Source organism: Mustela nivalis (genome assembly GCF_964662115.1).
Source record: "Mustela nivalis genome assembly, chromosome: 9".
Taxonomy (NCBI): domain Eukaryota; kingdom Metazoa; phylum Chordata; class Mammalia; order Carnivora; family Mustelidae; genus Mustela; species Mustela nivalis.
Window position 1 is genome coordinate 108,842,296 of NC_139028.1, and position 27,497 is coordinate 108,869,792.

The 27,497-nt window shown below is 39.8% G+C and overlaps 3 protein-coding genes across 3 annotated transcripts; all 3 read left to right on the plus strand.

Moving 5' to 3' along the window:
- Window positions 1-3,767: 3,767 nt before the first annotated feature.
- Window positions 3,768-4,703, plus strand: LOC309872898 (olfactory receptor 4D9-like; the record flags this gene model as incomplete). Its single annotated transcript, XM_082747866.1, has 1 exon — window positions 3,768-4,703. One exon carries the CDS (start codon window positions 3,768-3,770, stop codon window positions 4,701-4,703), a length of 936 nt encoding a protein of 311 aa, XP_082603992.1.
- A 9,174-nt stretch (window positions 4,704-13,877) lies between these two features.
- On the plus strand, window positions 13,878-14,929 carry LOC309872901 (olfactory receptor 4D10; the record flags this gene model as incomplete). Its single annotated transcript, XM_082747869.1, has 1 exon — window positions 13,878-14,929. The coding sequence occupies one exon, from the start codon at window positions 13,878-13,880 to the stop codon at window positions 14,811-14,813; it is 936 nt and encodes a 311-aa protein (XP_082603995.1). The 3' UTR covers window positions 14,814-14,929.
- Window positions 14,930-20,446: 5,517 nt separating this feature from the next.
- On the plus strand, window positions 20,447-26,817 carry LOC309872993 (olfactory receptor 4D11). Its single transcript, XM_082747963.1, has 2 exons — window positions 20,447-20,553; window positions 25,307-26,817. Exon 2 carries the CDS (start codon window positions 25,335-25,337, stop codon window positions 26,268-26,270), a length of 936 nt encoding a protein of 311 aa, XP_082604089.1. The 5' UTR covers window positions 20,447-20,553; window positions 25,307-25,334; the 3' UTR covers window positions 26,271-26,817.
- Window positions 26,818-27,497: the final 680 nt, after the last annotated feature.

Genomic DNA, 27,497 nt, shown 5'->3' on the forward strand with positions numbered 1-27,497 from the left:
CCAGTTTACAGAGGAGGGAACTGAAAGAAAATAGAAGACTTGGTCCAGGTGAAAAAGAAGAAAGAGGCAGAATTCCAGTCCAGGTATGCCCTACTCCAAAGCCCTTATCCTTGTTCCACACCACACCACGTTATTTTACAACTCAGGATCTGAGTAACAGAGAGAAGGGTGACTTTTTCAAGGTCACAAAGCTATTTCATAGCCTGGATCAGAAAATGCATCGCTATCTGGTATCCCTGAGGTCAAGTCAAGGACATTAAGAAAAGAGTTGCTTAACCTGTGTTTGTCAAGATCCTTCTTTACTCACCCACACTCCAATGTCAACGCTCATAAGTTAAAATAAGCCCTTACCAGGTAGGTTTGTTCACTAATCTAAAAACAAAACAAAATAAACAACAACAACAAAAATAACACCTTTTTTGAGCACCTAACACGTGCCCCAGACTAAGTATAGTTTTGGTGATGTAACATAAATGAAACACTGAGCAGGCAGGATGAACTTGAGGGGTAAGAGGGAAATTATACTGAACTAAGGAGAGACAGACACGTAAGCACTTAGATGTAAAAATGTTACAAGTGCCAGAGGAGAAGTCAGAGCAGGGAATGATGAGTCCCAAAGCGGTGTCTGGAAAGTTTTCATAGAACACAAGACTCTGAACCTGAGTGTTGTGAAGGCGGATAAATGGGAAATTCTGGAACTGGGGAGTGTGTGGTGGGTAGATCTAGCCACAGGAACACGGATCCAAAGGCATGGACCAGCAAGAAGTTGCATAACATTTAAACCCCTGAAACAGGATCAAAAGAAACAGGGTACCAGATAATACTAAGAGGAGTTTAATCTTTATTCTGTAGACAATAGGGAACCATTAAAAATCTTCAGGCAAAGAACGGATGGTCCCATTTGTGATTTGTAATTACATTTCTGGAAAAAACAGAGGCGATGGGGGCGCCTGGGTGGCTCAGCGGGGTAAAGCCTCTGCCTTCAGCTCAGATCGTGGTCTCAGGGTCCTGGGTTGAGCCCCGCATCGGGCTCTCTGTTCAGTGGGGAGCCTGCTTCCTCCTCTCTCTCTCTTCCTGCCTCTCTGCCTACTTGGGATCTCTGTCTGTCAAATAAACAAATAATTTAAAAAAAAAAAAAAAAACAGAGAAGATGAATTAGAGAAAACTATACTGAAGGGAAGGAGACCAGGAAAGGACAACAAAGGAAACTTGGAATGATCTAGGGAGAGATAAGGGGTTAACTGAGGAGGAAGAGAAGGAGGCCACACTGGGAGAGATGAAGAAAGTCGAATCCTCCGGAGAGCCTGTACAGTGTCCAGGTTCCTTGCAATGTGAGTGGCTCAGTAGAAATCTTTTGGATAAACGTGCTACCTGCCAGTGCCTGCTGCGGAGGCCACTGTGCTCACCGAGAGAGAACCAACAGAGGAAACAAGGCAAGTGGTCATACTCTTCAGAGCAAAAGAGATGCAAGCTGTGTTTGGGGGTTATTTATCCACATAACTTCTCAAGGCTCTCAAAGCTTGTTTCTACACCAACCGAAGAGTAATGCTTCCCAGGTGGACACATTCTGGGGACCACCTAGATGGTGGTGCCAGATGGCTCAGATGCTTAGGCTGAAGGTGGCTATTTTCCTCTCAGTTAACTTTGTCACCACTGCCACCACCATAAATCTCAGAAATTACTGAAATGGCATGAGTAGAATATGTATTATGCTGAAAGCTAAACTTCACCACTAGCTTTCTCTATGTCCTTCTGCATGTCAATTAAATTTTCCTGAGACTTAATTTTTTTTTTTTTTCAAAATTGACCCTCAAACAATAAAAGGTTGCTCACTCCTGACTCCTACGGGCAAAATAGAATGAACTGAAAATTCTCTAAGTTGGATCTGCCGCCTCCTTCCCAAATACGACTCTATAGTAAGAGAACCTATGGGTGTCCAGGGGCAGGTAGGGAGCTACCATTGTTCCATTGGGTGTACCTGCATTGCCTACAACCCTGCAGAAAGCTTGCACTTCATGCCCTCTCTCTATGTACATATGCCTGGACTCTGCTGTCTTCTTTGTGAACAGAATCATATCTGGTGCTATCCTTGTCACCTTTGTGTTAAACCCCGACCTCTGGGTATCGACCAAATGAAATTTTTAAAAGTAAAAAAAAAAAAGCCTCATCACTTCTGAAAGATAATAGAAGGGCAGTGGTCTAAAATTCCTTAGTCATGGAGAAGAAATGAAGGGACTAATAAACCCACCCTTGAAAAGACTAGGAAAATCCTGTAAAAAGAGTCTCTTATACAAATTATCCTTGGTTTTATATATTCTCAAGCTGACAGGCAATCTGGATGAGTAGAAAGATTCTAGAACTAATAGAAGAGATTTGTGTTACTTTTCCTGTTCCACTGGTTTTCCATATGTCCTAGGAAAACTGGCTTAATGTTTACTGAGTTCACTTTTTCAGTTTTGGTATTAACTGATGTGGTAATGTTAATACTTTCCCCTCTAACCTCAGAGGGATATTAGAAAAATTGATTAATAATTAGGTGTGCAGTGCTTTTAAAACTATAACATGCTGTTCAAATCAATTCCTATCATGGTGTCACTGTAAGGCCTGTGAGTGTTGGTTTATTCTAATGGGTTTTAAGGCACAGAGACAAAGTGGAATTAGAATAAAATCAGTGGCTGCATAGTATTCCATTGTGTATATATACCACATCTTCTTGATCCATTCATCTGTTGATGGACATCTAGGTTCTTTCCATAGTTTGGCTATTGTGGACATTGCTGCTATAAACATTCGGGTGCATGTGCCCCTTTGGATCACTACATTTGTATCTTTAGGGTAGTGAAGTGTGTAAACCTGGTGATTCACAGACCTGTACCCCTGGGGATAAAAATATATGTTTATAATAAATAAAAAATTAAAAAAAAAAAAGAATAAAATCAGTGGAGCTCCCATACGCAGAGGTGTAGGGAGCCCACAGCTCCTTCCATGAAGCCTTCTTTAGTTCTCTTCCTCGACATCCTCTGGGGGTGGACTTTTTTTTTTTTTTGAACCAAAATATCATGTAACATTTAATAATTTCAAATATATTTATTATACGTTACAGATTAAAAGTTATATACACAAATATAATTTTAGTCATAAAATTCCAACAAACTGCTTACATTTAAGTCACTGGATCTGGTAGAAGTCAATTTAGAGTCTTCTAGTCCGCTAAATTCACCTTCCTTAAGTTATACAGAAATAAAATCTGATAGTCTTGATTTAAAGAGGTGCTGTTATCACATTGCAACACTAAGAAAATTGTACCTGTCTATACAATGTCTTTCACATGCTCCACTAATACTTAAAGCACCATTGCAAGACTAAATGTGTACAACACTGAATCACAATTCCCAAGTTCGTTCTAACAACTAGGATTGGGATGAAATGACAAGAATTTTCTCTCCTTTGGTCTAACGCAGAACAGCCCCTTCTGACCTGTCTGTCTAGGGCTGAATTTTAACAGATGCCAAAGGCTCCTGTGAATATAGTAGGGAGATGAATGATCTAGCTCAAACCACATTTTGGGCTAAAGAGGGAGCTGAAGCAAGTAGAACTGAGTGACCTCCCTGGGTAACATAGCAGGTTCATAAAGAATAAGATATATGATTAAAATATATTTATGCTGTTCAATTTCCATGTAAGAGATAAATCTTTGCTCAATCTCAATGCCTCAGCAGTATTATTGTTTCTTTCAAAGCTGTACATGGTGGAAGGACTATCATCCAATGGCCCTGAGAAATCATAGCAGGGTGTCTGAATTTATTTTTTGTGGACTTACCCAGTCTCAAGAGCTGAGCTTGCTCTTATTTTTCTTTTTATCTGTAGTTTATGTAACAACTGTGTTAGCAAATGTTGCCATCATGGTCACTGTGACCTGTGAGTCCCGCCTTCACACCCCCATGTACTTCCTGCTCCGCAATCTCTCAGTCTTGGATATCTGCTTCTCCTCCATCACTGCTCCCAAGGTCCTCGTGGACCTTCTGTCAAGGACAAAGACCATCTCTTTCAATGGTTGCATCACTCAGATGTTCTTCTTCCACCTTCTCGGTGGGGCAGACATTTTTTCTCTCTCTGTCATGGCCTTCGATCGCTACATGGCCATCTCCAAGCCCCTGCACTACGTGACCATCATGAGTAGGGGGAGATGCACTGCCCTCATTGTGGCCTCCTGGGTGGGGGGCTTTGTCCACTCCATCGTGCAGATTTCCCTGTTGCTGCCCCTCCCCTTCTGTGGACCCAATGTCGTTGATGGCTTCTACTGTGATGTCCCCCAAGTCCTCAAACTCGCCTGCACAGACACATTTGTTCTTGAGATCTTAATGATTTCCAACAACGGTCTGGTCACTACTCTGTGGTTTGTCCTTCTTCTTGTGTCCTACACAGTCATCTTGATGATGCTGAGGTCTCACACTGGGGAGGGCAGAAGGAAAGCCATCTCCACCTGCACAGCCCACATCACTGTGGTGACCCTGCACTTTGTGCCCTGCATCTATGTCTATGCCCGGCCCTTCACTGCCCTCCCCATGGACAGAGCTGTCTCCATCACCTTCACGGTCATCATCCCTGTCCTGAACCCCATGATCTACACCCTGAGGAACCAGGAGATGAAGTCATCCATGAGGAGACTGAAGAGAAGACTTATGTTTTCTGAAAGGGGATAGACTCCTTATAGATTGTCAATCAAGATACAAACATATAATCAAAATATGTTTTAAAATATCAGCTGTCACATATTGGGGCTCAACCATGCATAGACAATTAAGTACAGCAGGATGGCACAGACACAAAGGATCAGTGACCTGAAACACTGGTATTGAGAAAGAACACTGATGGGAAGTTAAACAGAAAGAACATAGTCCTTGAAGAGCAACTGACAGCAAGAAGGGTGTAAATGTGAAATATAATAGAAGATCTTGGGTGTTCAAGGAATAGGGTGGAGATTAGCGCTGCAATGCCCATACATGCAGAAGGCAACAGGGACATCTGTCTCAACATAGTAGGGCTCTAGCAGCTGGGACTCAGTCCAGCAGTAGTTACCCTATGATGATTTATTAAGCATATACTGTGTGTCAGATACCACTTGTAAACCTTCTCTATAACCTCTGCTTTGTCAGCAACAATTGGACCTTCTTTTTAATCAATTCATCTATAAAATACACTGGCACGACCCCCACAACCACTCAAGATACATAAAGACTTAGATTTTAAGAATTTCCATTACCTTTTACTTCCTGTGACTTTGTCAGAATTGGATGTGACCTGGGACCTAGATATTGGGGCCTTACAAAATCAGACTGCATAAACACAACAATGGTAAGAATCTGGAACAACCTGTCCTACCGTTCATACCACTGCTTAAGGCAGAAGCTAGTTTGATATTTGGGAAAAGAAAAAGCTGTAACCAACCCAATAAATACTTTTATTTTTCCTAGGTGCCCTCTTTTATCATTTCCCTTACCACAGTGTATTAAAATACCCCATAAAACTTCATATTACTAGATCTGGTTTTCCTTTATATTCCCAGTATCTAGAATAGTGTCTGACCTATAAAAAGCTGTAAATGTTGGTTGAATCTGTGGAGTGGAATGAAATTAATATAAGAAGATGCCAAATTCTACTTAATCTTGTTTTTTGGCATTCAAAACTGACTGTATTTTCTGAATAGATACTTCCTCATGGAAGCCAAAGGAAATTGAAATGGCTAAATTGGAGTGCACTATGATCTATACTCAAGGTCTTAGCATCTATATATGTCTTTATAAAAAATCACCAAATCAAGATCTAAAATCTTTGTACACAAGTGAAAATAAACATCCCGGAGCAAACAAATGTTTTGCAACACTCAAGACAAATGAATGTAGAAATTCATTCAGAGTTCCAATAAGCCTGTGCTCTGAGTATGTCCAGACAAACCTTCGGGATGCCTGGTAATCATACACAGAAGCATGGGATGCATTTCCTCTTCTCTCCTCTCGCCTCCTCTGGAGCATGGGACATAGTAAAACTAAGGAAAGAGGCTCATTTAAATGTAACTACAGGTTAATTATAATAATAATAACAACAACAATAATAATAATATGGTACTACATTCCCTTATTTTAATTTATTAGGGTCAAATAGGTTTTGGAAGTTGGAGTTCCTTAAATTTTAAAATGATAATACAGTGCATATATTATATATTACATCATTTCTCCTGTGGGGAGCATCTTATATTTAAACACTTTGATATTTCTGTAAGAAAATGTGTAAGTAGGGGTGCCTGGATGGCTCAGTCCCTTAAGCATCAGACTCTTGGTCTCCAGGTCATGATCTCAAGGTCAAGAGATTGACTCCTGTGTTGGGCTCCACACTCAAAGTCTGCTTGAAATTCCTTCTCCCTCCCATGCCCTTCCCCTCTGCTCCTCCTCAGCTTACATTCTCTAAATAAATAGATAAATAAATAAAACCTTTAAAAAAAAAAAGGAAAGGAAATGTGTAAATAGTCCCACTAAGTATAATCATTAAAAACCATGCATGGGAGGGGTGCCTGGGTGACTCAGTGGGTTAAGCCACTGCCTTGGGCTCAGGTCATGATCTCAGGGTCCTGGGATCGAGGCCCGCATCGGGCTCTCTGCTCAGCAGGAAGCCTGCTTCCCTCTCTCTCTCTCTGCCTGCCTCTCCATCTACTTGTGATTTCTCTCTGTCAAATAAATAAACAAAATCGTTTAAAAAAAAAAAAAGCATGCATGGGAGTTGAGGGAAATTGGAAGGGGAGGTGAACCATGAGAGACCATGGACTCTGAAAAACAATCTGAGAGTTTTGAAGGGGCGGGGGGGGGGAGGTTGGGGGAACCAGGTGGTGGGTATTAGAAAGGGCACAGATTGCATGGAGCACTGGGTGTGGTGTAAAAACAATGAATATTGTTGCGCTGAAAAGAAATAAAAAATAAAAATTAAAAAAAATTAAAAAATTAAAACCATGCATGGGCTCACACTAACTCAGATCAAATTTTGCCACAAAATTAGTTCAGGTAGATGAGATTTTAGTACCAAATGATGTTCTAAAAGTCTTCCAGCATTCAGAGCTTGGACATTTCAGAATGAAATATGGAAACTGAATAAGAGGGGATTGTAATAGGCAGAATAATCTCTGTCCCGCCCACCACCACCAAGATAATCAAATCCCAATCCCCAGAATCTGTGAGTATGCTATGTTATATCGCAAAGGAAACTAAGGGTGCAGATGGATTTAAGGAAGCTAATGGGCTAACCTTTAAATAGGAAGACTATCCTGACTATCCTGATTATCTGGGAGGCCCCAGTGTAATCACAAGGGTCCTTAACAGTGGAAGAGGTAGACAGAAGAGGAGGTCAGAGTCATACAAGGTGAGGGGTACTTGACTTAACATGGCTAGCTTTACCAATGGAAAGATCCACAAGCCGAGGAACGTAACTAAACTTTAGAGGCTAGCAAATGCAAGAGAATGGATTCTGCCTTAGAACCTCCAGAAATGCATTCAGCCTGCCAACACCTTGATTTTAGCCCAGTTGATACTCACATCAGATTTCTGACCTATAGAATTTGTCAGACAACAAATTGGTGGTATTTTAAGCCACTAAATTTGTGGTGATTTTGTCACAGCAGCAAAAGGAAACCAATACAAGGGTAATACTTCAGCTGTAAATGAAGAGGCTGACAGAGTTTAAAAGGGAAAGGAATAGAGAGATGCATGCAAGGAAAAGGGGGTGGGAGTAAGAAGTGGAAAAACCAAGGAAGGGTGGTCAGATGCTTCTCCCAGGAGGGCATGCACATATCTCAATTACAAGTGCCCTGGGCTAGAGAAGCCAGTCCCAAGCCTTCACCACTTCTTGGATTCTATATAGGATGGAGTAAGACACTTGACTCTGAAACAAAGATTTAATATAACACCCTCTGAAATGCCGCATGTAACTGATTAACAGTGAGACCATCTGACACCAAGCAAATCGCTTCTACACTTTATCAAAAGATACATGGAGATGGAGTTTCAAGTATTTTGCATGGTGACTCTACCGTATCTGCATTGAAATGGTCATCCACTGGAAAATGCCACTTTAATAACAACAATGTTGTAAAAATGAAGCAGTACCATGTTACATGTACTCATTGATGGGAAGACACATCTTAATTTCAGGGATATTAAAATGTGAAAAAATAGGGCATCTGGGTGGCTCAGTTGGTTAGGCATCTGCCTTTTACTCAGGTCAAGATCTCAGAGTCCCAGGACCTAGCCCCGCATGGGGTTCCCTATTCGGCCAGGAAATCTGCTTCTCCCTCTCTCTGCTCATGCTCTCCCGCTCTCCCTGTCTCTCTCAAAAACTAAATAAAAACTTAAAAAGAAATTTAAAAATTAAATAAATAAACAAATAAAATAAAATGTTAAAAACCATTTGCCATGACATGGCTGGAGCTAGAGGTATTATAACAAGTGAAATAAGTCAGTCAGAGAAAAACAAACAGCATTTGATTTCACTCATATGTGGAATTTAAGAACCAAAACAAGTAAGTACAGTTTGTTTAAAATTCAGTACAGAGTGATGAGCATTATGTTTAAATGAAATAGCATGGTCTTATTTATATATACAGGTGGTGGTCTTAGAAACATCTTTTTCACTAGTGCCACTACAAACCGTTTCAAATTCTGCCCACGAGTTGAGTACATTTGTTCCTTAAAAAACACTTTCCAGGGGTGCCTGGGTGGCTCAGTCATTAAGTGTCTGCCTTTGGCTTAATTTTTAAAATTTTAATTTAAATTTTAAAAAATTTTAATTTTAATTTTAAAAAATTAATTTAATTTTTAAAAAATTATTTTAATTAATTAATTAATTAATTAATTGAATTTTTAAATTTTTAATTTAAATTTAAAATTTTTTATTTAAATTTTAAAAATTTTAATTTAATTTAAAAAAATTTATTTATTTTCAGCACAACAGTATTCATTATTTTTTCACCACACCCAGTGCTCCATGCAATCCGTGCCCTCTTTAATACCCACCACCTGGTACCCCAACCTCCCACACCCCCGCCACTTCAAACCCCTCAGATTGTTTTTCAGAGTTCATAGTCTCTCATGGTTCACCTCCCCTTCCAATTTCCCCCGACTCCCTTCTCCTCTCTAACTCCCCATGTCCTCCATGCTATTTGTTATGCTCCACAAATAAATAATTTTTTTTTAATTACCTTGAAACGGTTGAAAGATTTAAGTATAAGACCTAAAACCATAAAATTCCTGGAAGAAAAATGCGAGAAATTTCCTTGACATTGGTCTTAGCACTGTCTATTTTTCTTAGAACACCAAAAGCACAAGCAACAAAAGCAAAAATTAGTAAATAGGACTATACCAAACTAAAAACTTCTGCATAGCAAAAGAAATGAAATGAACATATAGAATGGGGAAAAGTATTTGCAAATCTTATAGAATTGATATCTAAAATATATAAAGAATTCATCAACTGAATTGCAAAAAAAAAAAAGAAAGAAATCTGATTAAAAAATGGCAGAGGAGCTGAAGATATTATTCCAAACAAGACACGCAGATGGCATGTCAGCAGGTAAATCAACAAGTACATGAAAAGTGTTCAACATCACTAAACAGCAGAGAAATGCAAATCAAAACCCACAATGAGACATCACTCAACACCTGTTAGGATAGCTGTCAGCAAAAGATGAGAGAAGTGTTGGCAAAGATGTGAAGGAAAGGAAACCCCTGTGCACTGCTAGTGGAAACATAAACTGGATCAGCCACTATCAAAAACAGTGTACAGATTCCTCAAAAAATTAAAAATAGAACTACCATATGATCCAACAATTCTATCTCTGGGTACATATCCAAAGGAAATAAAAGCAAGATCTCAAAGAAGTGCCAACACTCCCATGGTTGTTGCAGCATTATTTATAACATCCAACACGGGAAAAAGTCTAAGTGTCCATCGATGGATAAATGGATAAATATATGTGTATATAAACAAATACACATACGCACGTGTGTGCGCACACACGCACACACACACACACACACTGGAAAAAAAAGGAAATCTTGCCATTTGTGGGATAACGTGGATGGATCTTGAGGGCATTAAGCTAAGTGAAATAAGACGAAGAAAGAAATACGGTATGACCTTATTTATATGTGGAATCTGAATGCATAGAAACAGAGAGTCAAGCAGTGGTTTCCAGGTACTGAGGGGTGGGAGAAATGCGGAGATGTTAGTTAGAGGATACAAACTTCCATTTGTAGGATGAAAACCCTTTGGGAACCTAATGTACAGCATAATGATTAAAGCTAACAATACTGTATATTTGAAAGTTGCTAAGACAGTAGATTTTAAGTGATCTCCCCCATAAAAAGGAATTAGTACTTATCTAAGGTGACGGTAGTGTTATCTAACACAACAATAATAATCATTTTGGAGTATGTAAATGTAACAAGTCAACACATCATACCTCTGTGTATGTTTAAGGCCTAATTAGCCTTAACTGATGTTATTATATCTCAATAAAGCAGGGGGGAGGGGAATTACCTATCTCAAATATACAACCTGTCTCGTGCAGTTTTCATCTTTGTACATTAGTTTAACATAATAAAACAACAACAAAGTGGAGAAGCAGGTAAATCAAAACCCATCATCAGTCTAGAAGCAGTGGAAGTGCATTCTATATAAAGTCAAGCCATCCAATAAATTGAATTAATCCTAAGTAGCCACTGTAGCTTTACTGACATATTAATCTAGCTGTATCCAAATTGAGAGATACCACAAGTGCAGAGTGTAGGAAAACAGGAAAAATGTACATTCCCCAAACACCACCTAAGTCATGTTTCCCTACATGCAGGGACTTACAGCATGAGACTATATGAGATTATAGTCATGAGACTATAATCATCCTGTGTATAATTAGAACTGGTAGCAAAGGATTTTAGGTCCAGTTCTCTTGTAGTTTCCTGGCAATCTAATTGAAACTTGTATATAGTGTCCTCTGAGCCTTGCAAGCCATGAAAATTAGACTGTTGTAGTCTCTTGGGCACAACCTTTGGCATGTTTTAACAGGGTCCTGATTGAGCTGCGGATAAGGGGATAGATTTCCACTACTGCTTCTAAATAATTTGGACATGAATCAAAATGTGTCCATCTTGGTGTGTGTACACATATGCATATCTTGGTAACTTTTTAATAACTCCCATTGAAACTTCCTCACCACCAGCAGAATCAGGCACCTGACTTCCACTTTCTTGTCCAATAATATTCCCTTTGCAATTCTTATATTAGGCCTGAGGTTGAGGGATTTGTATATAAGACACGGACACAGCAGAATTTCTTGGAGGTGTGATGCTTTGAATCTGCCAATTTTCTATTGAAAGGAGAGCAAAGATACTAAGATTTAGTCTTCCAAAAGGCTTTCCCTTCAAAAACAACATTTTCCAGAATTAATGTCTCCAAGTATAATATTCTGCACTGTACCTAAGAGCGTACAATTTTTAGTTGGAATTTCAGGATCAAAGGAATTCGATCAAGACATCAAACTTCTAGCTAAGGTTAATGTTATGCCTAGTGAAATTGACATGTTGTTATTTTGGTTATGTATAAATAGTCTGACTTCGATATTTTCCAGGTATACTAAACACTTCAGAGTTGAGATGATCTTCCCAGCAAAAGAAACAACAAAGGTGGGTGTTAACTATCAGGAGGAGGTGAACCATGAGAGACTATGGACTCTGAAAAACAATCTGAGGGTTTTGAAGGGGCGAGGGGTGGGAAGTCGGGGTACCAGGTGGTGGGTATTATAGAGGGCACGGATTGCATGGAGCACTGGGTGTGGTGCAAAAATAATGAATACTGTTATGCTGAAAATAAAAAATAAATTTTAAAAAATGGGATAAAAATATATGTTTATAAAAAATAAAAAAATTTTAAAAAAAATGGTAATATGCAAAAAAAAATCTGAGGGTTTTGAAGGGGGAGGTGGGAGATTGGGGGAACCAGGTGGTGGGTATTAGAGAGGGCACGGATTGCATGGAGCACTGGGTGTGGTGCAAAAACAATGAATACTGTTACACTGAAAAGAAATTTAAAAAAAGGGGGAGGGGGGTTCCAGAAACATGGTGCATTCAGTGAGAGGGGAGGCATCAGACATTTGCCGTGATCCTTTGAGTTGCTTAACAATGAAGCCACCTCAGACTAAGGTCGTTGTAAATGGGGTTTCCAGAGTCCCGTTTTGCCAAATTCCAGTCTTCATACAGACTCTATCAAACATTGTTGTTAAAAACTCAAGATTATCTGTGTGGAAAAAAAAACACATTCTTGTTATATGAAATTAGACCCTCCAAATGAGATCAAAGGGGGAAAAAAAACCACTATTTCTTCCATCCTATTTCCATCTCTTCTTTTCCTTCAGCCAAATGCAGACTTAAAACATATCCCGTATGAAAAACAAGAATGACATTAATATCTACTAAAGGATAGTGGCGCACATTAAATGTATTATCATTTGATAACTCTTCACACATAGTAAGCACTCACGAAGTAGTATCTTTTGTTGCTTCTAGAAATCACAATATCTCTACCATATCTCTCCCCCCACCCAAATCTACCTTCGCTTTTCCCATGAGACATTTCACATTTTATCATGCATTACATTCATCAAATCACCCACTTTCGTTACGGTGTAAATATTTGGACAATGTGGTCCAACTTTTTCTGATACCTAGGAAGATCGCAATAAATACTCACTTGCTAAGTACAAGGTGGAACAAATAAAAAATTATAAAAATTCATGAGAATTACCCATAATGGTATATGAAAAAAACAAGCATTATTCTAATGATACTAACATCTCTCCTTGCTGTCTCTTAGCTCTGATCCACAAAAGAGGTAGAAGAGTGTGAAGGATATAGAACAGACATGTCTCAAAATCAGGTCATTATCCTTATTCTCTCACCCACACTCAGGCAAGAACCAAACCAGGTATAGAAGATGAAGAAGTTTTAGGAAATTGCTGTACTATACTGTGCACCTAAAAATCTGTTAAGGAGGTAGCTCTCAAAAAAAAAAAAAAGAAAAAAGAAAGAAAGAAAGAAAGGTAGCTCTCACGTTTAAGTGTTTTTACCACAACAAAAAAATTAATGGTATTCTTTGAGATTTCGATTTATACATTGTCTCAATCTGTTTTCCAACAGCAATTTTTGAATATTTTAAAATGATTATCAAGCAAATAATGTGATTAGTACAAATTAATAATCACAGTAACAAGTTACCTACATGGAATAATAGGCTGAAGATTTAAGAAAGTTTATATAAAGCAGCCAAGAGCAAAGAAAGTGACTCGTGCCAGAGCAACACTGCAATAAGAAACAGAACAACATTGTTTTCTAGGAAGATAAGACCCTCCTGAAATCAACAGAATATATGCTAATACAAACATTAAACTTGTAAACTGTAAATCTACAATGGCTGGAAACATGTCTTACTCTATATGCTACAGACAGTTCCTGACAATCAATCAGTTTGTGTGGAATAAGAAAAATAAAATTTAAAAACCAAAATTTAAAAAGTATTACTTCTTAACATAAATGCTTATTCTTTCCAAAATGAGTTTTATAGAAAAAGAATTATTGAATGATTTTGCATGTGATAATTTGATTTGAGTACCAAACTGACTGCAATCTTAAAAATTTGGACAGCCCAACAAATAGCAAACACTACAGCCACATGGGCAAGATTCTGAATTGCAGTCTTAGTGCTTAGGAGAAAAAACGAAATAAATAGCGACAGACTTTGGTATTGAAGTAGGTTGAAATAAAAGAGAAAAACAAAATGACTCAATGGAGCTGAGAAACTGCACCAGGGTGGAAGAATTTACTTTCCTTGGCCTGACCCAGAATCAAGGACTGAGCTCAGTCTTGTTTCTTTTCCTGCTTCTGGTGTATTTGACAACTCTCCTGGGAAACCTCCTCATCATGGTCACTGTGACCTGTGAGTCTCGCCTTCACACCCCCATGTACTTCCTGCTTCGTAATTTATCTGTTGCCGACATCTGCTTCTCTTCCATCACAGCGCCCAAGGTTCTGGTGGACCTTCTGTCACAGAGAAAGACCATCTCCTTCAATGGCTGCTTCACCCAGATGTTTTTCTTCCACCTTGTTGGAGGGGTGGATGTATTTTCTTTGTCAGTGATGGCATTGGATCGATATGTGGCCATCTCCAGGCCCCTGCACTATGTGACCATTATGAGTAGAAGCCGTTGCATTGGATTAATAGTAGCTTCCTGGGTGGGGGGCTTTACCCACTCCATCGTACAGATTTCCCTGTTGCTTCCACTCCCCTTCTGTGGACCCAATGTCCTTGACACTTTCTACTGTGATGTCCCCCAGGTCCTCAGGCTTGCCTGTACAGACATTTTTATGCTTGAGCTGCTGATGATTTCCAATAATGGACTGCTCACTACACTGTGGTTTTTCTTCCTCCTGGTGTCATATATGGTCATATTATTAGTAGTAAGGTCTCAGGCAGGGGAGGGGAGGAGGAAAGCCATCTCCACCTGCACCTCACACATCACTGTAGTGACCCTGCATTTTGTGCCTTGCATCTATGTCTATGCCCGACCCTTCACTGCCCTCCCCACAGATAAAGCCATCTCTGTCACCTTCACTGTCATCTCTCCTCTACTGAACCCCTTGATCTACACTCTGAGGAACCAAGAGATGAAGTCATCCATGAGGAGATTGAAGAGAAGACTCATGCCTTCTGACACGGAATAGACAAGTAGTTCACTCCTTCTCATCACCCCACTTGGGCTCATGCTCACTCTCGCTCTCTCACTCTCTCCCTCAAATAAATAAAATCTTTTAAAAGAATAAAATAAAGTAAAATAAAATTAGCCTTCTGAGGATCCTAATGGTAAGCCCGTAATTTCCTGTGTCTCCTGGACTAAGGCTGAACTATGAGCCATGGTCAAAGATTTTCCTAGAATTACTGAAGACCCTCATAGATCTGCCAAGGAATGTAACAGTGGTCCAAACTTACCAACAAGCTTTCTGATTTGTTTCAGCTAGTTCACATGCTCACTGGTGAAGGCCAAGCCCAACCATGGAGGAAACAGCTAACTGGGATGATCCTGAAATCTCCAAACTGCAGACAAAAAGCCAAGCCCCTATCTTGCTATGTGATCAGGCTCAACAATCACTAAGACTTCCCCTGGAAACTCCGGGGCTTTCCCAAAACCTATTGATTTAAGATTCAGGCTTGCACTCAGAAACCCAGGGAACCCATGCATGATGATTACCATCAACTACAAATTATTTTTAAGGAAAAGTCTGGCCTTCCTGTGGATATTGACTCCACTCAGGTAGCCTTCAACTCTGTGTTCAGTAATGGGCTGAACTGACATCCTTCCCTCCTACTTAAAAGGAGCAGGATGGAATGGGATACTATATACATTCCAGATTTAGTTAATTTAGCAAATCAGCTCACCTGTACCATTGAGAATTCAACCAAAAGGAAGACTATTAAAAGCCTTAGTTTTCAGTTCCAACAAATGGAGTTCCCTAAACAAAACCCCTCCTGGCCTCTGGTATTATTGGGAAAAGCCATGATATAGTGAGAAGGATTGTTACAAATGTGCTCCAAGTGTCTTCATCCCTCTGACCGATCAAAATTCCACCGGTATTCTTCAAAGAGCTGGAACAAATAATCCTAAAATTTGTATGGAATCAGAAGAGACCCCGAATCACTAAGAAAATGTTGAAAAACAAAAATAAAACTGGGGGCATCACGTTACCTGATTTCAAGCTTTACCACAAAGCTGTGATCACCAAGTCAGCATGGTACTGACATAAAAACAGACACATAGACCAGTGGAACAGAGTAGAGAGCCCAGATATGGACCTTCAACTCTATGGTCAAATAATCTTCGACAAAATAGAAAAAAATATACAGTGGAAAAAAGACAGTCTCTTCAATAAATGGCGCTGGGAACACTGGGCAGCTATATGTAGAAGAATGAAACTTGACCATTCTCTTAAACCGTAGACAAAGATAAACTTAAAATGGATAAAAGATCTCAATGTGAGACAGGAATCCATCAGAATCCTAGAGGAGAACATAGGCAGTAATCTCTTCAATATCAGCCACAGCAACTTCTTTCAAGATATGTCTCCAAAAGCAAAGGAAACAAAAGCGAAGATGAAGTTTTGGGACTTCATCAAAATCAAAAGCTTCTGCACAGCAAATGAAACAGTCAAGAAAACAAAGAGGCAACCCTGTCTTGGGATTCTGAACCATTCAAATGGTTCAAATGGAGGGAGCCTCAAGCCTCAATCCCTCATCACTCTGTCTTTCAAACCCCAATATTTTGTTAGCCTGAATCCCCACTGATTGATTTATGTAGCACCTTCTTTAGTACCCCATGGCTTCTTGAACTTCCCCAAACCCAAACTAAGTGCCAATCATGAAGTTTTCTTGAGCTGGCTGGCTACTGTCAAAACTGGATTCTAAAAATCCCTTATGGCCTAACCCCTATACATTTTATTTAAAAAAACAACAAACTTGACCCTATTTTTGCAGAAGATCAAGATAACTTAGCTTTTAAAGCCCTAAAGGAAAGATTGATCAATCTCCCTGCTCTTGGACATCCCAAATATCAATGTCTCTTGTTCCTTTTTATATTTGAAAAAGGAAGGGAACACCCTTGGGGTACTCATCTGAAACATGGACCCCACCATTGACCCATAGGGTATTACAGCCAATACCTAGAGCCTGTGGCACAAGGATGCTCCCCCTTGCCTCCTAGCCATTCCTACCAACACCATTTTAGTCAAGACCATTGAAGAGATAGTCATGGAATCCTCTCTAAAAATCTTTGTACCCCATGGAGTTGAAGCCCTCCTGAATGCCCATCACACTCAACATCTTACAGCAAGTTATCTAAATCCTCTTACTAAACATGCCTCATATAAAATTCTTGCTGTAATAATTTTAACCCTGCCCCCCTTCTTCCCTCCTCTACAGACGATACTCTTCATGATTGTTTGACCCTGCCAGATCTTCTCCTGACCCCCTGTGATGACTTACAGGAAACTCTTTGGATAACATGACTTTTTGTGGTTTACCAATGGATCCTTTTTAAGAGTAATGCAAATGCTAAATATTATGCTGGGTATGCTCTTGCAACTCCTTTTGAAATCATTGAGATGGTAGCTTTGCCCTTGGCTCCCTTGGCCCAGTGGGCTGCATTGTATGCTCTTGCTCAGGCCTGCATTTTTAACCAAGGACAAAACTGCAAATACTATGTTAAGTATGTTAGGAGGTACGCCTTTGGAGTAACTCATAACTTTGGGATGCTCTGGAAATAGTAAGGCCTCCTCATTTCCAACAGGGACAAAATTTTAAATGGTTTTTATGTCCGGGAATTATTAGGTGCCATATTCTTATCAGCTGCTTTAGCTATTATCAAGATCCCTAGCTATCCCAAACTTGATTCCTGGAGGCTAAGGGAAACCACCTTGCTGATATTTCCAAAAACGTGCTTTATATACCCCAGCAGGAGAAGGGAAGAATTTCTCCTTGCCCAACAACAGCTCCGCCAATGAGAATTCAGTAAAAACAGCCCCTCCCAGCTTTCTCCTCTTCCCTATAAAAGCAAGCCCCTCCGCTCTGTTCTCCAGACTTGCTTATTGTTCACCACAATTTGCTTTTCCCAAATTGATTCCTCCTCTATTCTTAATTTTTCTGGCAAAAAAATAGCTCCTTTTTTTAAGATCAACAACTAACCAAAAGGCACCTACTTAAGATGTACAACTCAGTGTTTTGATATATGGAAATGATCATAGGGGAGACTGCATAAACAAAGGTAGGATCTGTTATTTCCTATAACTGCATGTAAATCTACAATTGTCTACATAAAATTTTCAATTAAAAAAAGCACCTGTCTATGTATATACTCAGAGATTCTCACTACAGTCCTGCCCTGTTACCAGGGAGGGAGCTGAGTCACATCCTAGAGACATAATGCATCTTGGGCATCAAAGTTGTACAAGGTCTTTCATAATGTAATCACATGCTTCTAAAGTGAACACATCCAAATTGAATTCATCCTCTGAGTCTATAATATTAATAAGGTAACAATTACCAGAAGATTGTCCCATCCAAAGCCCACATCACAGTGGTTGAGAGCTGGTGTCTTTAAGTTAGTCCAGCTTGAGTAAGAATATGCACCTCACCAATTACAAGCTCTCATAATTATGTGACCCAGTGCAAGGTCCTTACCCTGACCTTCCTCTGAACCGCAGGCCTATTGGCCACCACAGCACTGCATTCCCTCAACACCTGCTGCTTAGTTAGCTCTAGCACAGAACTCAGGATCCTGTTTCCTATTCCCTCTTCTCTTTCTTCCTATCTCCCCCACTAGGTTTATGTTTTACTTATTTTTGTGTACCCAATATCAGCATCAAGTGAATATAGTAAAAACACATTAAAAGTTGCTGAATTCAGACCACTCAAGGATTTCACATTGTTTCTCATTCATTTCTGCAACTCAAATTATTGGAGGATATGGTTTAAAAAAAAAAAAAACGATTCATTTTTACTCTCTGATAACATGATTCCCAAAAATTGACAGAAGCCTATGACATTGATTCAGACCATGCATAGACATCAAAAATGCTGGAATGTAATGAAACACATTATTTAACATTTCAACTCAGTATATATTTGTTTACTTATTATGCTATGTATAGCTGCTGGAGGTCTTTTTAAATCTTAGATCTTAAAATTTTTGAAACTAGAAAAATGTTTCCATCATGATACAAATCTAGTCCACAAATCAGAAGTTCAGAGGCGCTTTGGTGGGGATTTGCCCAGAGCATCCAAGAAACAGCCAGGAGAGCTTTGTAACTAGATGAAAAGAAGCAAGGAGGAGCGAGGTAGCAGTTGAGGTCAGACAGATCATGGGGCCACAGGACCTGGCACTAGGACCCATTGTAAGAATTTTGACTTTCCTGTTAGGTAAGATAGAGAGCATCAAAAAGCAGGAGGAGAAGGGAGTTGGGGGAAATTAGAAGGGGAGGTGAACCATGAGAGACTATGGACTCTGAAAAACAATCTGAGGGTTTTGAAGGGGCAGGAGGTAGGAGGTCGGGGTACCAAGTGGTGGGTATTATAGAGGGCACGGATTGCATGGAGCACTGGGTGTGGTGCAAAAATAATGAATACTGTTATGCTGAAAATAAATTGAAAATAAATTTTTTTTAAAAAGCAGAATAATCATGTTTTAACAGAATCACAGGGGCCACTATGATGAATAGACTGAAGAAGAAGAAGGACAAAAGCAGGGAGACCAATTAAGAGGCTGCTGTATTAGAAATAATAAAGACATGACTTAAGCTAGTAAGGATGGGGTTGGTGAGAAGTTGGAAAAACTCTGAAGGTCGAGCAAGTAGGATTTGCTGGTGGATCCAGTGTGGATTTCCTGGCTACTTGTGTATCCTGTGAGAACTTGGCCATCAACCCATCAGTTCCTTCACTTCCCACCTAATAACCCCATGGAGTCCTGCGGTCCTTTTAATACTTGTGTGTCACACGTCAGGACTCGCCCTGCATGGGTGACACTGCCTGAGGAAGTCATTCAGAATCCCTAAGAAAAGATATTTATTTCCCAAAAAGAAAATTACTAAGAGGAAACACCAAGGTTAAAGGGGGCCTCTGGCTAAACCAACCGAACGAGATTGTTGATGAGGAGATGAGATTGGGAGGGTGGGGGATTCTGGCTAACCTGACTTAGCAGGATTGTTGCTAAAACTGCACAATGCAGAGACAGACATGGAGGTTCACAAGTCGAGTCCTGCTTAGAAAATCCAGGGGTGGGCACCTGGGTGGCTCAGTGGGTTAAAGCCTCTGCCTTCAGCTCAGGTCATGATCTCAGGGTCCAGGGATCAAGCCCCGCAACAGACTCTCTGCTTAGTGGGGATCCTGCTTCCATTCCTCTTTCTCTGCCTGCCTCTCTGCATACCTGTGATCTCTATCTGTCAAATAAATAAAATCTTTTTATAAATAAATAAATAAAAAGAAAATTCAGGGGAGCCTGGGTAGAGTTTGGCCAAGGACAGAATTTTTTTCACTGATAGAAAATTTTAGGCCCTGACAAAAACGTGTGCTCCTAAGTGTGTGTGCCTAATTATGTCCTAATTATGTCCCACGGAAACAATTTCACCATTAGCAGATGTTTTCCACAACATCCAACTATAATCCTTCTGATAATTCTCACACCAGTTTTGGGATTAAGGAATTGGTAAATAGGGTGGGGTGCTGTAAGTCACCATGGGAGAGACCAGAAAATACTACTCCCTGAGTCTGCCCTTTTCCACGTAAAGACAGAAGAGCAGCCACTGAAATTCGTTGGCCTTCAGAGGGGTATGTAACACAGTTTCCTGAAGCTGGAGAGTTCCCAAGGTTCATGTGAACATAACCTCGGGTGGAGTCCTTGACAGAAGGTTGGAGACTTAGGTAAGAAATATATAACTCTACATGAGTGTGTGTGCCTGTGGTGTCTGGATGTCTGTGTATAAGAGTGACAAATAAAAGTGAGAAAAACTGAAATCTAGATGCAATTATTAATATTCACAAATACATTTTGACTAAAAATGTGATATGTACACAAGGTGCTGTGTTCCAAGGTTCATCTTCAGTGACAGCACAGATAAGAAATATTAACCAAAAAAGGCATTGTGAGATGAAAGACCAGGAAATAAGTTCAGTCTGGAATTAGAGAAAAGGTCTTTTTGTTTTCTAGGACCCCTTAAATTTCACAGAAGGATTTTTTGCAGGCCCTGTTTCCCCTACATGGATGTCCTCAACCTGAAATATATAGAGGTATTTCTTTTACTAAATTTAAAACTAGAGGGAAAAATAAAATATTTCAAACCTTTAGAAAATTTGAAAGAATTGTACAATAAACTCAAACCCTTCCTTGGGTTTACCAAAAAATAAAAATTTTCAAGCAATGATCTTTCAAGCAATGATCTTTACCAAAAAATAAAAATTTTGTACAATAAACACAAACCCTTCCTTGGGTTTACCAAAAAATAAAAATTTTCAAGCAATGATCTTTCAAGCAATGATCTTTACCAAAAAATAAAAATTTTCAAGCAATGATCTTTCCATGCCTTCATGTTTGCATCCTTTCTTTCCAGCCAATCTTTCCACCTATAAGAAACTTTTTTTTATTTTATTTATTTGAGAGAGAGAGAGAGTTAGCATGCCTGTGCATGCAAGCAAGGAGAAGGACAGAGGGAGAGAGAGAGAGAGAGAGAGAATCTCAAGCAGATTCCATGATGAGCATGGGGCCCAACTGTGGGCCTCGATCCCAGGACCTTGCGATCATGACCTGAGCAGAAGGCAAATGCTTAACACACTGAGCCACCCAGACGCCCCCTACAAGCAACTTTTATATATTCCAGTTGCCTCCTAAAGCCAGAGCTCCCTTTTCCTCCATTCCTTTGTGCCCCAAACATAAATGTGACCCTCTTCATGAAGATTTCTCATAGTCTGTAGTGAGAAATCATCCTTGTCTTACATGTAGCTCATCTGTCTTCATCACTCCCATATTACTGTTAGATTCCCATTCTTTTCCCACTGCTTGTATTTCTTTCTCTCAAATAACCAAGAAGTCAGCTGATACTCCATCAATACTTGCTAAACAATCAGATGGATTAAAAATAGGAAAACACTGGAGGCGACTGGGTGGTTCAGTTGGTTGATCCTCTGACTCTCATTTCAGGTCAGGTCATGATCTCAGGGTGGTGAGATGGAGTCCTGTGTCAGACGCCACGCTCAGTGTGGAGTCTGCCTGAGGTCCTCTCCCTCTGCCCCTCCCCCCACTCAGGTGCACGTACACACACTCTCTCTCTCAAGTAAATAAATCTTCTTTAAAAAAAATAAAAATAGGGGGCGCCTGGGTGGCTCAGTGGGTTAAGCCGCTGCCTTCGGCTCAGGTCATGATCTCAGGGTCCTGGGATCGAGTCCTGCATCAGGCTCTCTGCTCAGCAGGGAGCCTGCTTCCCTCGCTCTCTCTCTCTCTGCCTACCTCTCCGTCTACTTGTGGTTTCTCTCTGTCAAATAAATAAAACCTTTAAAAATAAATAAATAAAATAAAATAAAAAATATTTTTAAAAAATAAATAAATAGGGCACCTGGGTGGCTCAGTGGGTTAAAGCCTCTGCCTTCAGCTCAGGCCATGATCCCAGGGTCCTGGGATCAAGCCCCACATCGGGCTGTCTGCTCCACAGGGAGCCTGCTTCCTCTTCTCTCTCTCTCTGCCTGCCTCTCTGCCTACTTGTGATCTCCATCTGTCAATTAAATAAATAAATAAATAAATAAATTTTAAAAATAAATAAATAAATAGATAGATAGATAAAAATAAAAATAGGAGAAAGATGGAGAACCTGGAGGATGTCGTCTGAATTACCAAAGGTAGTTTGTGAACATGGGACATATTGCTAACAGGCCTGACTTTGGGAGTGAGGTATCGTCTCCCCTTTTGTGTAGATAGCCTATTATTTACATGGGGAGTCCCTGTGGAAGACTTTCATAATTAGGTTGGATTTCCTCAATAACAATTGAGTTGGTGTTTCTGATGATCATCTTCTCTCTCTTTAAACTAGTCAAGATTGACAACTAAGCTATCATTTAGTTCAACACACCCCATTTACCGATGATACCCCAGTATTATGGTTACCCAACATAGTACTCATTGTAACAGGTTACCAGCCTATATGCTGACACTTCTACATATTTAGTTCACCTATTCCTCACAGCTTCCCTGTGAGATGAGTATTATAAGGCCCCATTCCATGGATGCAGAAGCGAAGTCTCTCATTTGCCTAAGTCATAAGGCCAGGACTTGAGCCCAGAAAGCTCTCACAGCAGAGACCATGCACTGGACTTCTCTGGTTTGCTAAGATGATGTCAGACAGGAAGCTAAATCAGGCAAGCTCTCTTCTTGCTATCATACACTGTCACCATGCTTGGGCCTTTCTTACTGCCACTGAAAGAAACACATCTCCTATTTTCCTCAAAACAGTATATTCTGATGAAACTGTTTTAGAACTCATGTTCTGGGAAATATGCAGTCCCTCCAAAAGATTGTCAGACTACTTAAAGACTCTGTGTTTCTGTGACAGTAACTGACCCAGGGTTTTTCTTTAAGATAACACACATATAATCACCTTGACTATGGATTATAGATTAGGCAATGCTCTAAGTATCGATGGTTTAGCAGAGATTAGTTCATTTAACCCTCACAAAAATCATATGAGGGAGATGCTGTTGTTTCCAAATACTGATGCAGAGACTCAGACCAAAGGGTTGAAATAACTTGCCTGTATTCACATAAGCAGTAAGTGCCCAGCTGGGATTTGAACAGGAGGGTCATGACAGAGCCCCCCCAGGTACCTGCTGTATGCTACAATGGGAGCTTTTTAGGCCTTCCATATTAAATGGACTTTGGCCAAAATTGCATACAGGTAAAATAAAGCTTGATGGGAATGTGAGCTAAGTAAAAAGAATTATCTTTACTGGAAATGAAAAACACACCCAAAAAAGTCAGAGGGAAGTGATGTTCACCTTTCTGTTATTTCTGATTATGGTTAGAAAAGGGAAATAAACTGCAAAGAAAGAAATTAAGGCCTATTTCAAGGATTCGTGAAAGAAAAAGAAAGGAACTCAAAAACAGGAAGATTATACAGTAAGTATACCTTTCACCTTGTAAGAAACTCCAAGCTGTTTTCACACGTGGTTGTGCCATTTTCTGTTACCACCAGAGTTCTAGTCCCTGTCCGTTTTCGCCTATTCTTGGTACATCTGTCCTTTTTATGTTAGCTATTCTAATGGATGTGTGCAGTGGTTTTAATTTACACTTCCCCAGTGATAAGTGATGCTGAGCATCTTCTCGTGTGTTTATTTGCTATCCCTATATCTTCTTGTCGAAGTGTCTGTTCAAACTCATTTATCCCTTTGTATTTCATTTGGGTTGTTTGTTTCTTATTATTGAATTTTAAGAATTACAACCACTCTACTCCCAGGGACTTACCCAAGAGAAGTGAAAACATACACCTGCAAAAAGGCTTAAAAATGACTATTTATAGCAACTTTAATGTGTAATAGCCAAAAACCTAAAAAAAGCCAAATGTTCATCAACAAGTGGATGGATAAACAAACTGTGGCTTATCCTTATAATTAAAAGGAAGAAAATATTAGTGCCCGCAAACACATGGGTAATTTTATGATTGCAAAAAAAAATCAAAAAGGAAGTCTATGTTATAAGATTCAATGTATGGAAAATTCTAGAAAATACAAACTACTGTATAGTGACAGAAAGCAGATAAGTGTTTGTCTGAAGAAAGAGGGGCAAAGGGAGCATATAACAAAGGGTCATAAGGACACTTTTGGGGTGATAGATACGGTAACAATCTTAAGTATAGTGATGTCATGGATATATGGTGATATCCAAACATCAAAGTACACACTTCAAATACGTGAGTCTATTGTACGTCAATGATGGTGCTATAAAAAATAATAATAATTTTTAAGAAACAAACTAAAACAATGAATAGAAGAGAAGATCTGAGATCTGACTTACACTTTTGTTTCCATAGCTGAGGAGCTATTCAACATGCAGGGGTTTTGGTACATAAAATAGTGTAAAATAAAGGTGGAAATAAAGAAGCCTTGTTAAGCAAGAATAGACCAATAGAGAAGAATTTCATGACTTTAAAATTTTGTCATTTTTCATAGAATTAAATTTGCAATTTAAGGAAGGGAGGAGTGTTTCTGTGGAGATCAGTCCATAAAGAACCATTTTGCAGATAGGGGTTCTTAAACCATTTAAGTGGAGCATGCAATCTGAAAAGAAACCAGACACATTGCCTTACCCACACACCAAACTGACCCCATTTTTATGTCCTTCATGCCCCAATAGTTCCTTTCTGAATATTTAACATCTGCCTATTTATCTTGAATACTTAGAACTTCTATACTTAGAATGTTGTTTTTATGCCACATCTAAAATATTTCTAATTTTTAATTAGATGCATGTTTGTGTTAATCAGATGTCATTTTCTATACATTAGCAATAACCTCAGGACAGCTTTTCATGTGGTAATAGGAGCACACTCATTTTCAAGATCTAATACCTAACTCTGTCTGATATATTAAGGGACAGTGAGCACTTTCTGAAATAGTATTTTTCATTTTTCCCAAGCTACACAAAGAAGAGGAAACATGATTCAATGGAGTTGGGAAATAGCACAAGGGTAAAAGAATTTATATTTCTGGGACTTACTCAGTCCCAAGACCTGAGTTTGGTCTTATTTCTTTCTTTGTGTTTGGTGTACATGATAACTCTTCTGGGAAACCTCCTCATCATGGTCACTGTGACCTGTGAGTCCCGCCTTCACACTCCCATGTACTTCCTGCTCCGCAATCTAGCCGTGCTTGACATCTGCTTCTCCTCCATCACTGCTCCCAAGGTTCTCATAGACCTTCTGTCGAAGATAAAGACCATCTCCTATACAAGCTGCATGACACAGATGTTCTTCTTCCACCTTCTCGGTGGAGCAGACATTTTTTCTCTCTCTGTCATGGCCTTCGACCGCTACATGGCCATCTCCAAACCTCTGCACTACGTGACCATCATGAGTAGGGGGCGATGCACTGCCCTCATTGTGGCCTCCTGGTTGGGGGGCTTTGTCCACTCCATCGTGCAGATTTCCCTGTTGCTGCCCCTCCCCTTCTGTGGACCCAACATTCTTGACACTTTCTACTGCGATGTCCCCCAGGTACTCAAACTCGCCTGTACAGACACCTTTGCACTTGAGCTCCTGATGATTTCCAACAATGGCTTAGTCACTACCCTGTGGTTTATTTTCCTGCTTGTGTCCTACACTGTCATCTTAATGATGCTGAGGTCTCACACTGGAGAGGGGAGGAGGAAAGCCATCTCCACCTGCACCTCCCACATTATTGTGGTGACTCTGCACTTTGTGCCCTGTATCTATGTCTATGCCCGGCCCTTCAAAGCCCTCCCCTCAGATAAAGCCATTTCTGTCACCTTCACTGTCATCTCCCCACTGCTGAACCCTCTGATCTACACCCTGAGGAACCAGGAAATGAAGTCAGCCATGAGGAGACTGAGGAGAAGACTCATGCCTTTCATGATGGAATAGTGTAAGAATCTTCAACTTATTCATCACCAAGGACTCCTTCCATTATTTTTTTTATAGAGTCATATTTATATACTGGAATATATTATCAATAAATCAACTATACTTACTAGATAACAATTTATTTTCCTATTTACGTTAATAGATTACTAATGACTCAAGCTTCTGGTAAGCATAAAGTGATTATTATTGTGAGACTGAACTGATTGTGTATTTTTATTCGAGGACAACTACATGGCAGGTAAAGAAATTGATTGAATCCTTTTTCAAGAGGCAAGTTAGGAGTGCCTGGGTGGCTCAGTGGGTTAAGCCTCTGCCTTCAGCTCAGGTCATGATCTCAGGGTCCTGGGATCCAGCCCTGCATCCAGCCCTGCATCCAGCCCTGCATCTGGCTCTCTGCTCAGCAGGAAGCCTGCTTCCCCCTTCCCCTCTGCCTGCCTCTGCCTACTTGTGATTTTTCTCTCTCTCTGTCAAATAAATAAATAAAATCTTTTTAAAATAATAATAATAAAATAAAATAAAAACTATTTTTAAAAAAGAGGTAAGTTAATAGAAGCCTAGACATGAGTGATTTGCTCAAGATCTTATATCAAATAAATTGTAGAGATCATCTTCAGACACCTAATCTGTTGCTCTTCCTTCACATGGCTGCAATGTGTTAATTACTAGAACTGTCTATACCAAACTACAATCCTGTTCTAGGAAAGATCTTATGATCAGTGCTTCTGTAGTACACATATATGGATACATATGGCCTATCACAGAGTAAGAAATTTTCTCAGCCCAGTTAAACTCCATATGGGCCCCTGACCTTTTGAGAACCTCAACAGTACATAATGGTTGTCCTCCTAGATTCCTATCAGTGATGAAGAACTTGGGAAGCTTTCCCCTTATGTCCTAAAAGGATTTATCTCATGCAGAACCAGACGTGCCAGATTCACCTCTCAAGATTCACATTCTCAGTGTTCTAAATTTAGACAAAGGCAGAACCTCAGGGATCCTACATGAAAAGCAACCCATTTTCACTATTGAAGAACTGATTCTCCAGTCTCAGATTAGCTTCAGCTTGGAGGATTTATGTTCTTGCCCCCAGGGAGGAAGAGAGGAGGTGTTAAAGAAGGTAAAATTCTAACTGTCTGTTTTTCAGTCTGTTGGTGTTTGGAAAGAGGTGGTACAGGTTATTGTTTTATCTGGAAAAGCCGGTAAAGAAGTAAAGTAAAAAGTAAGTAT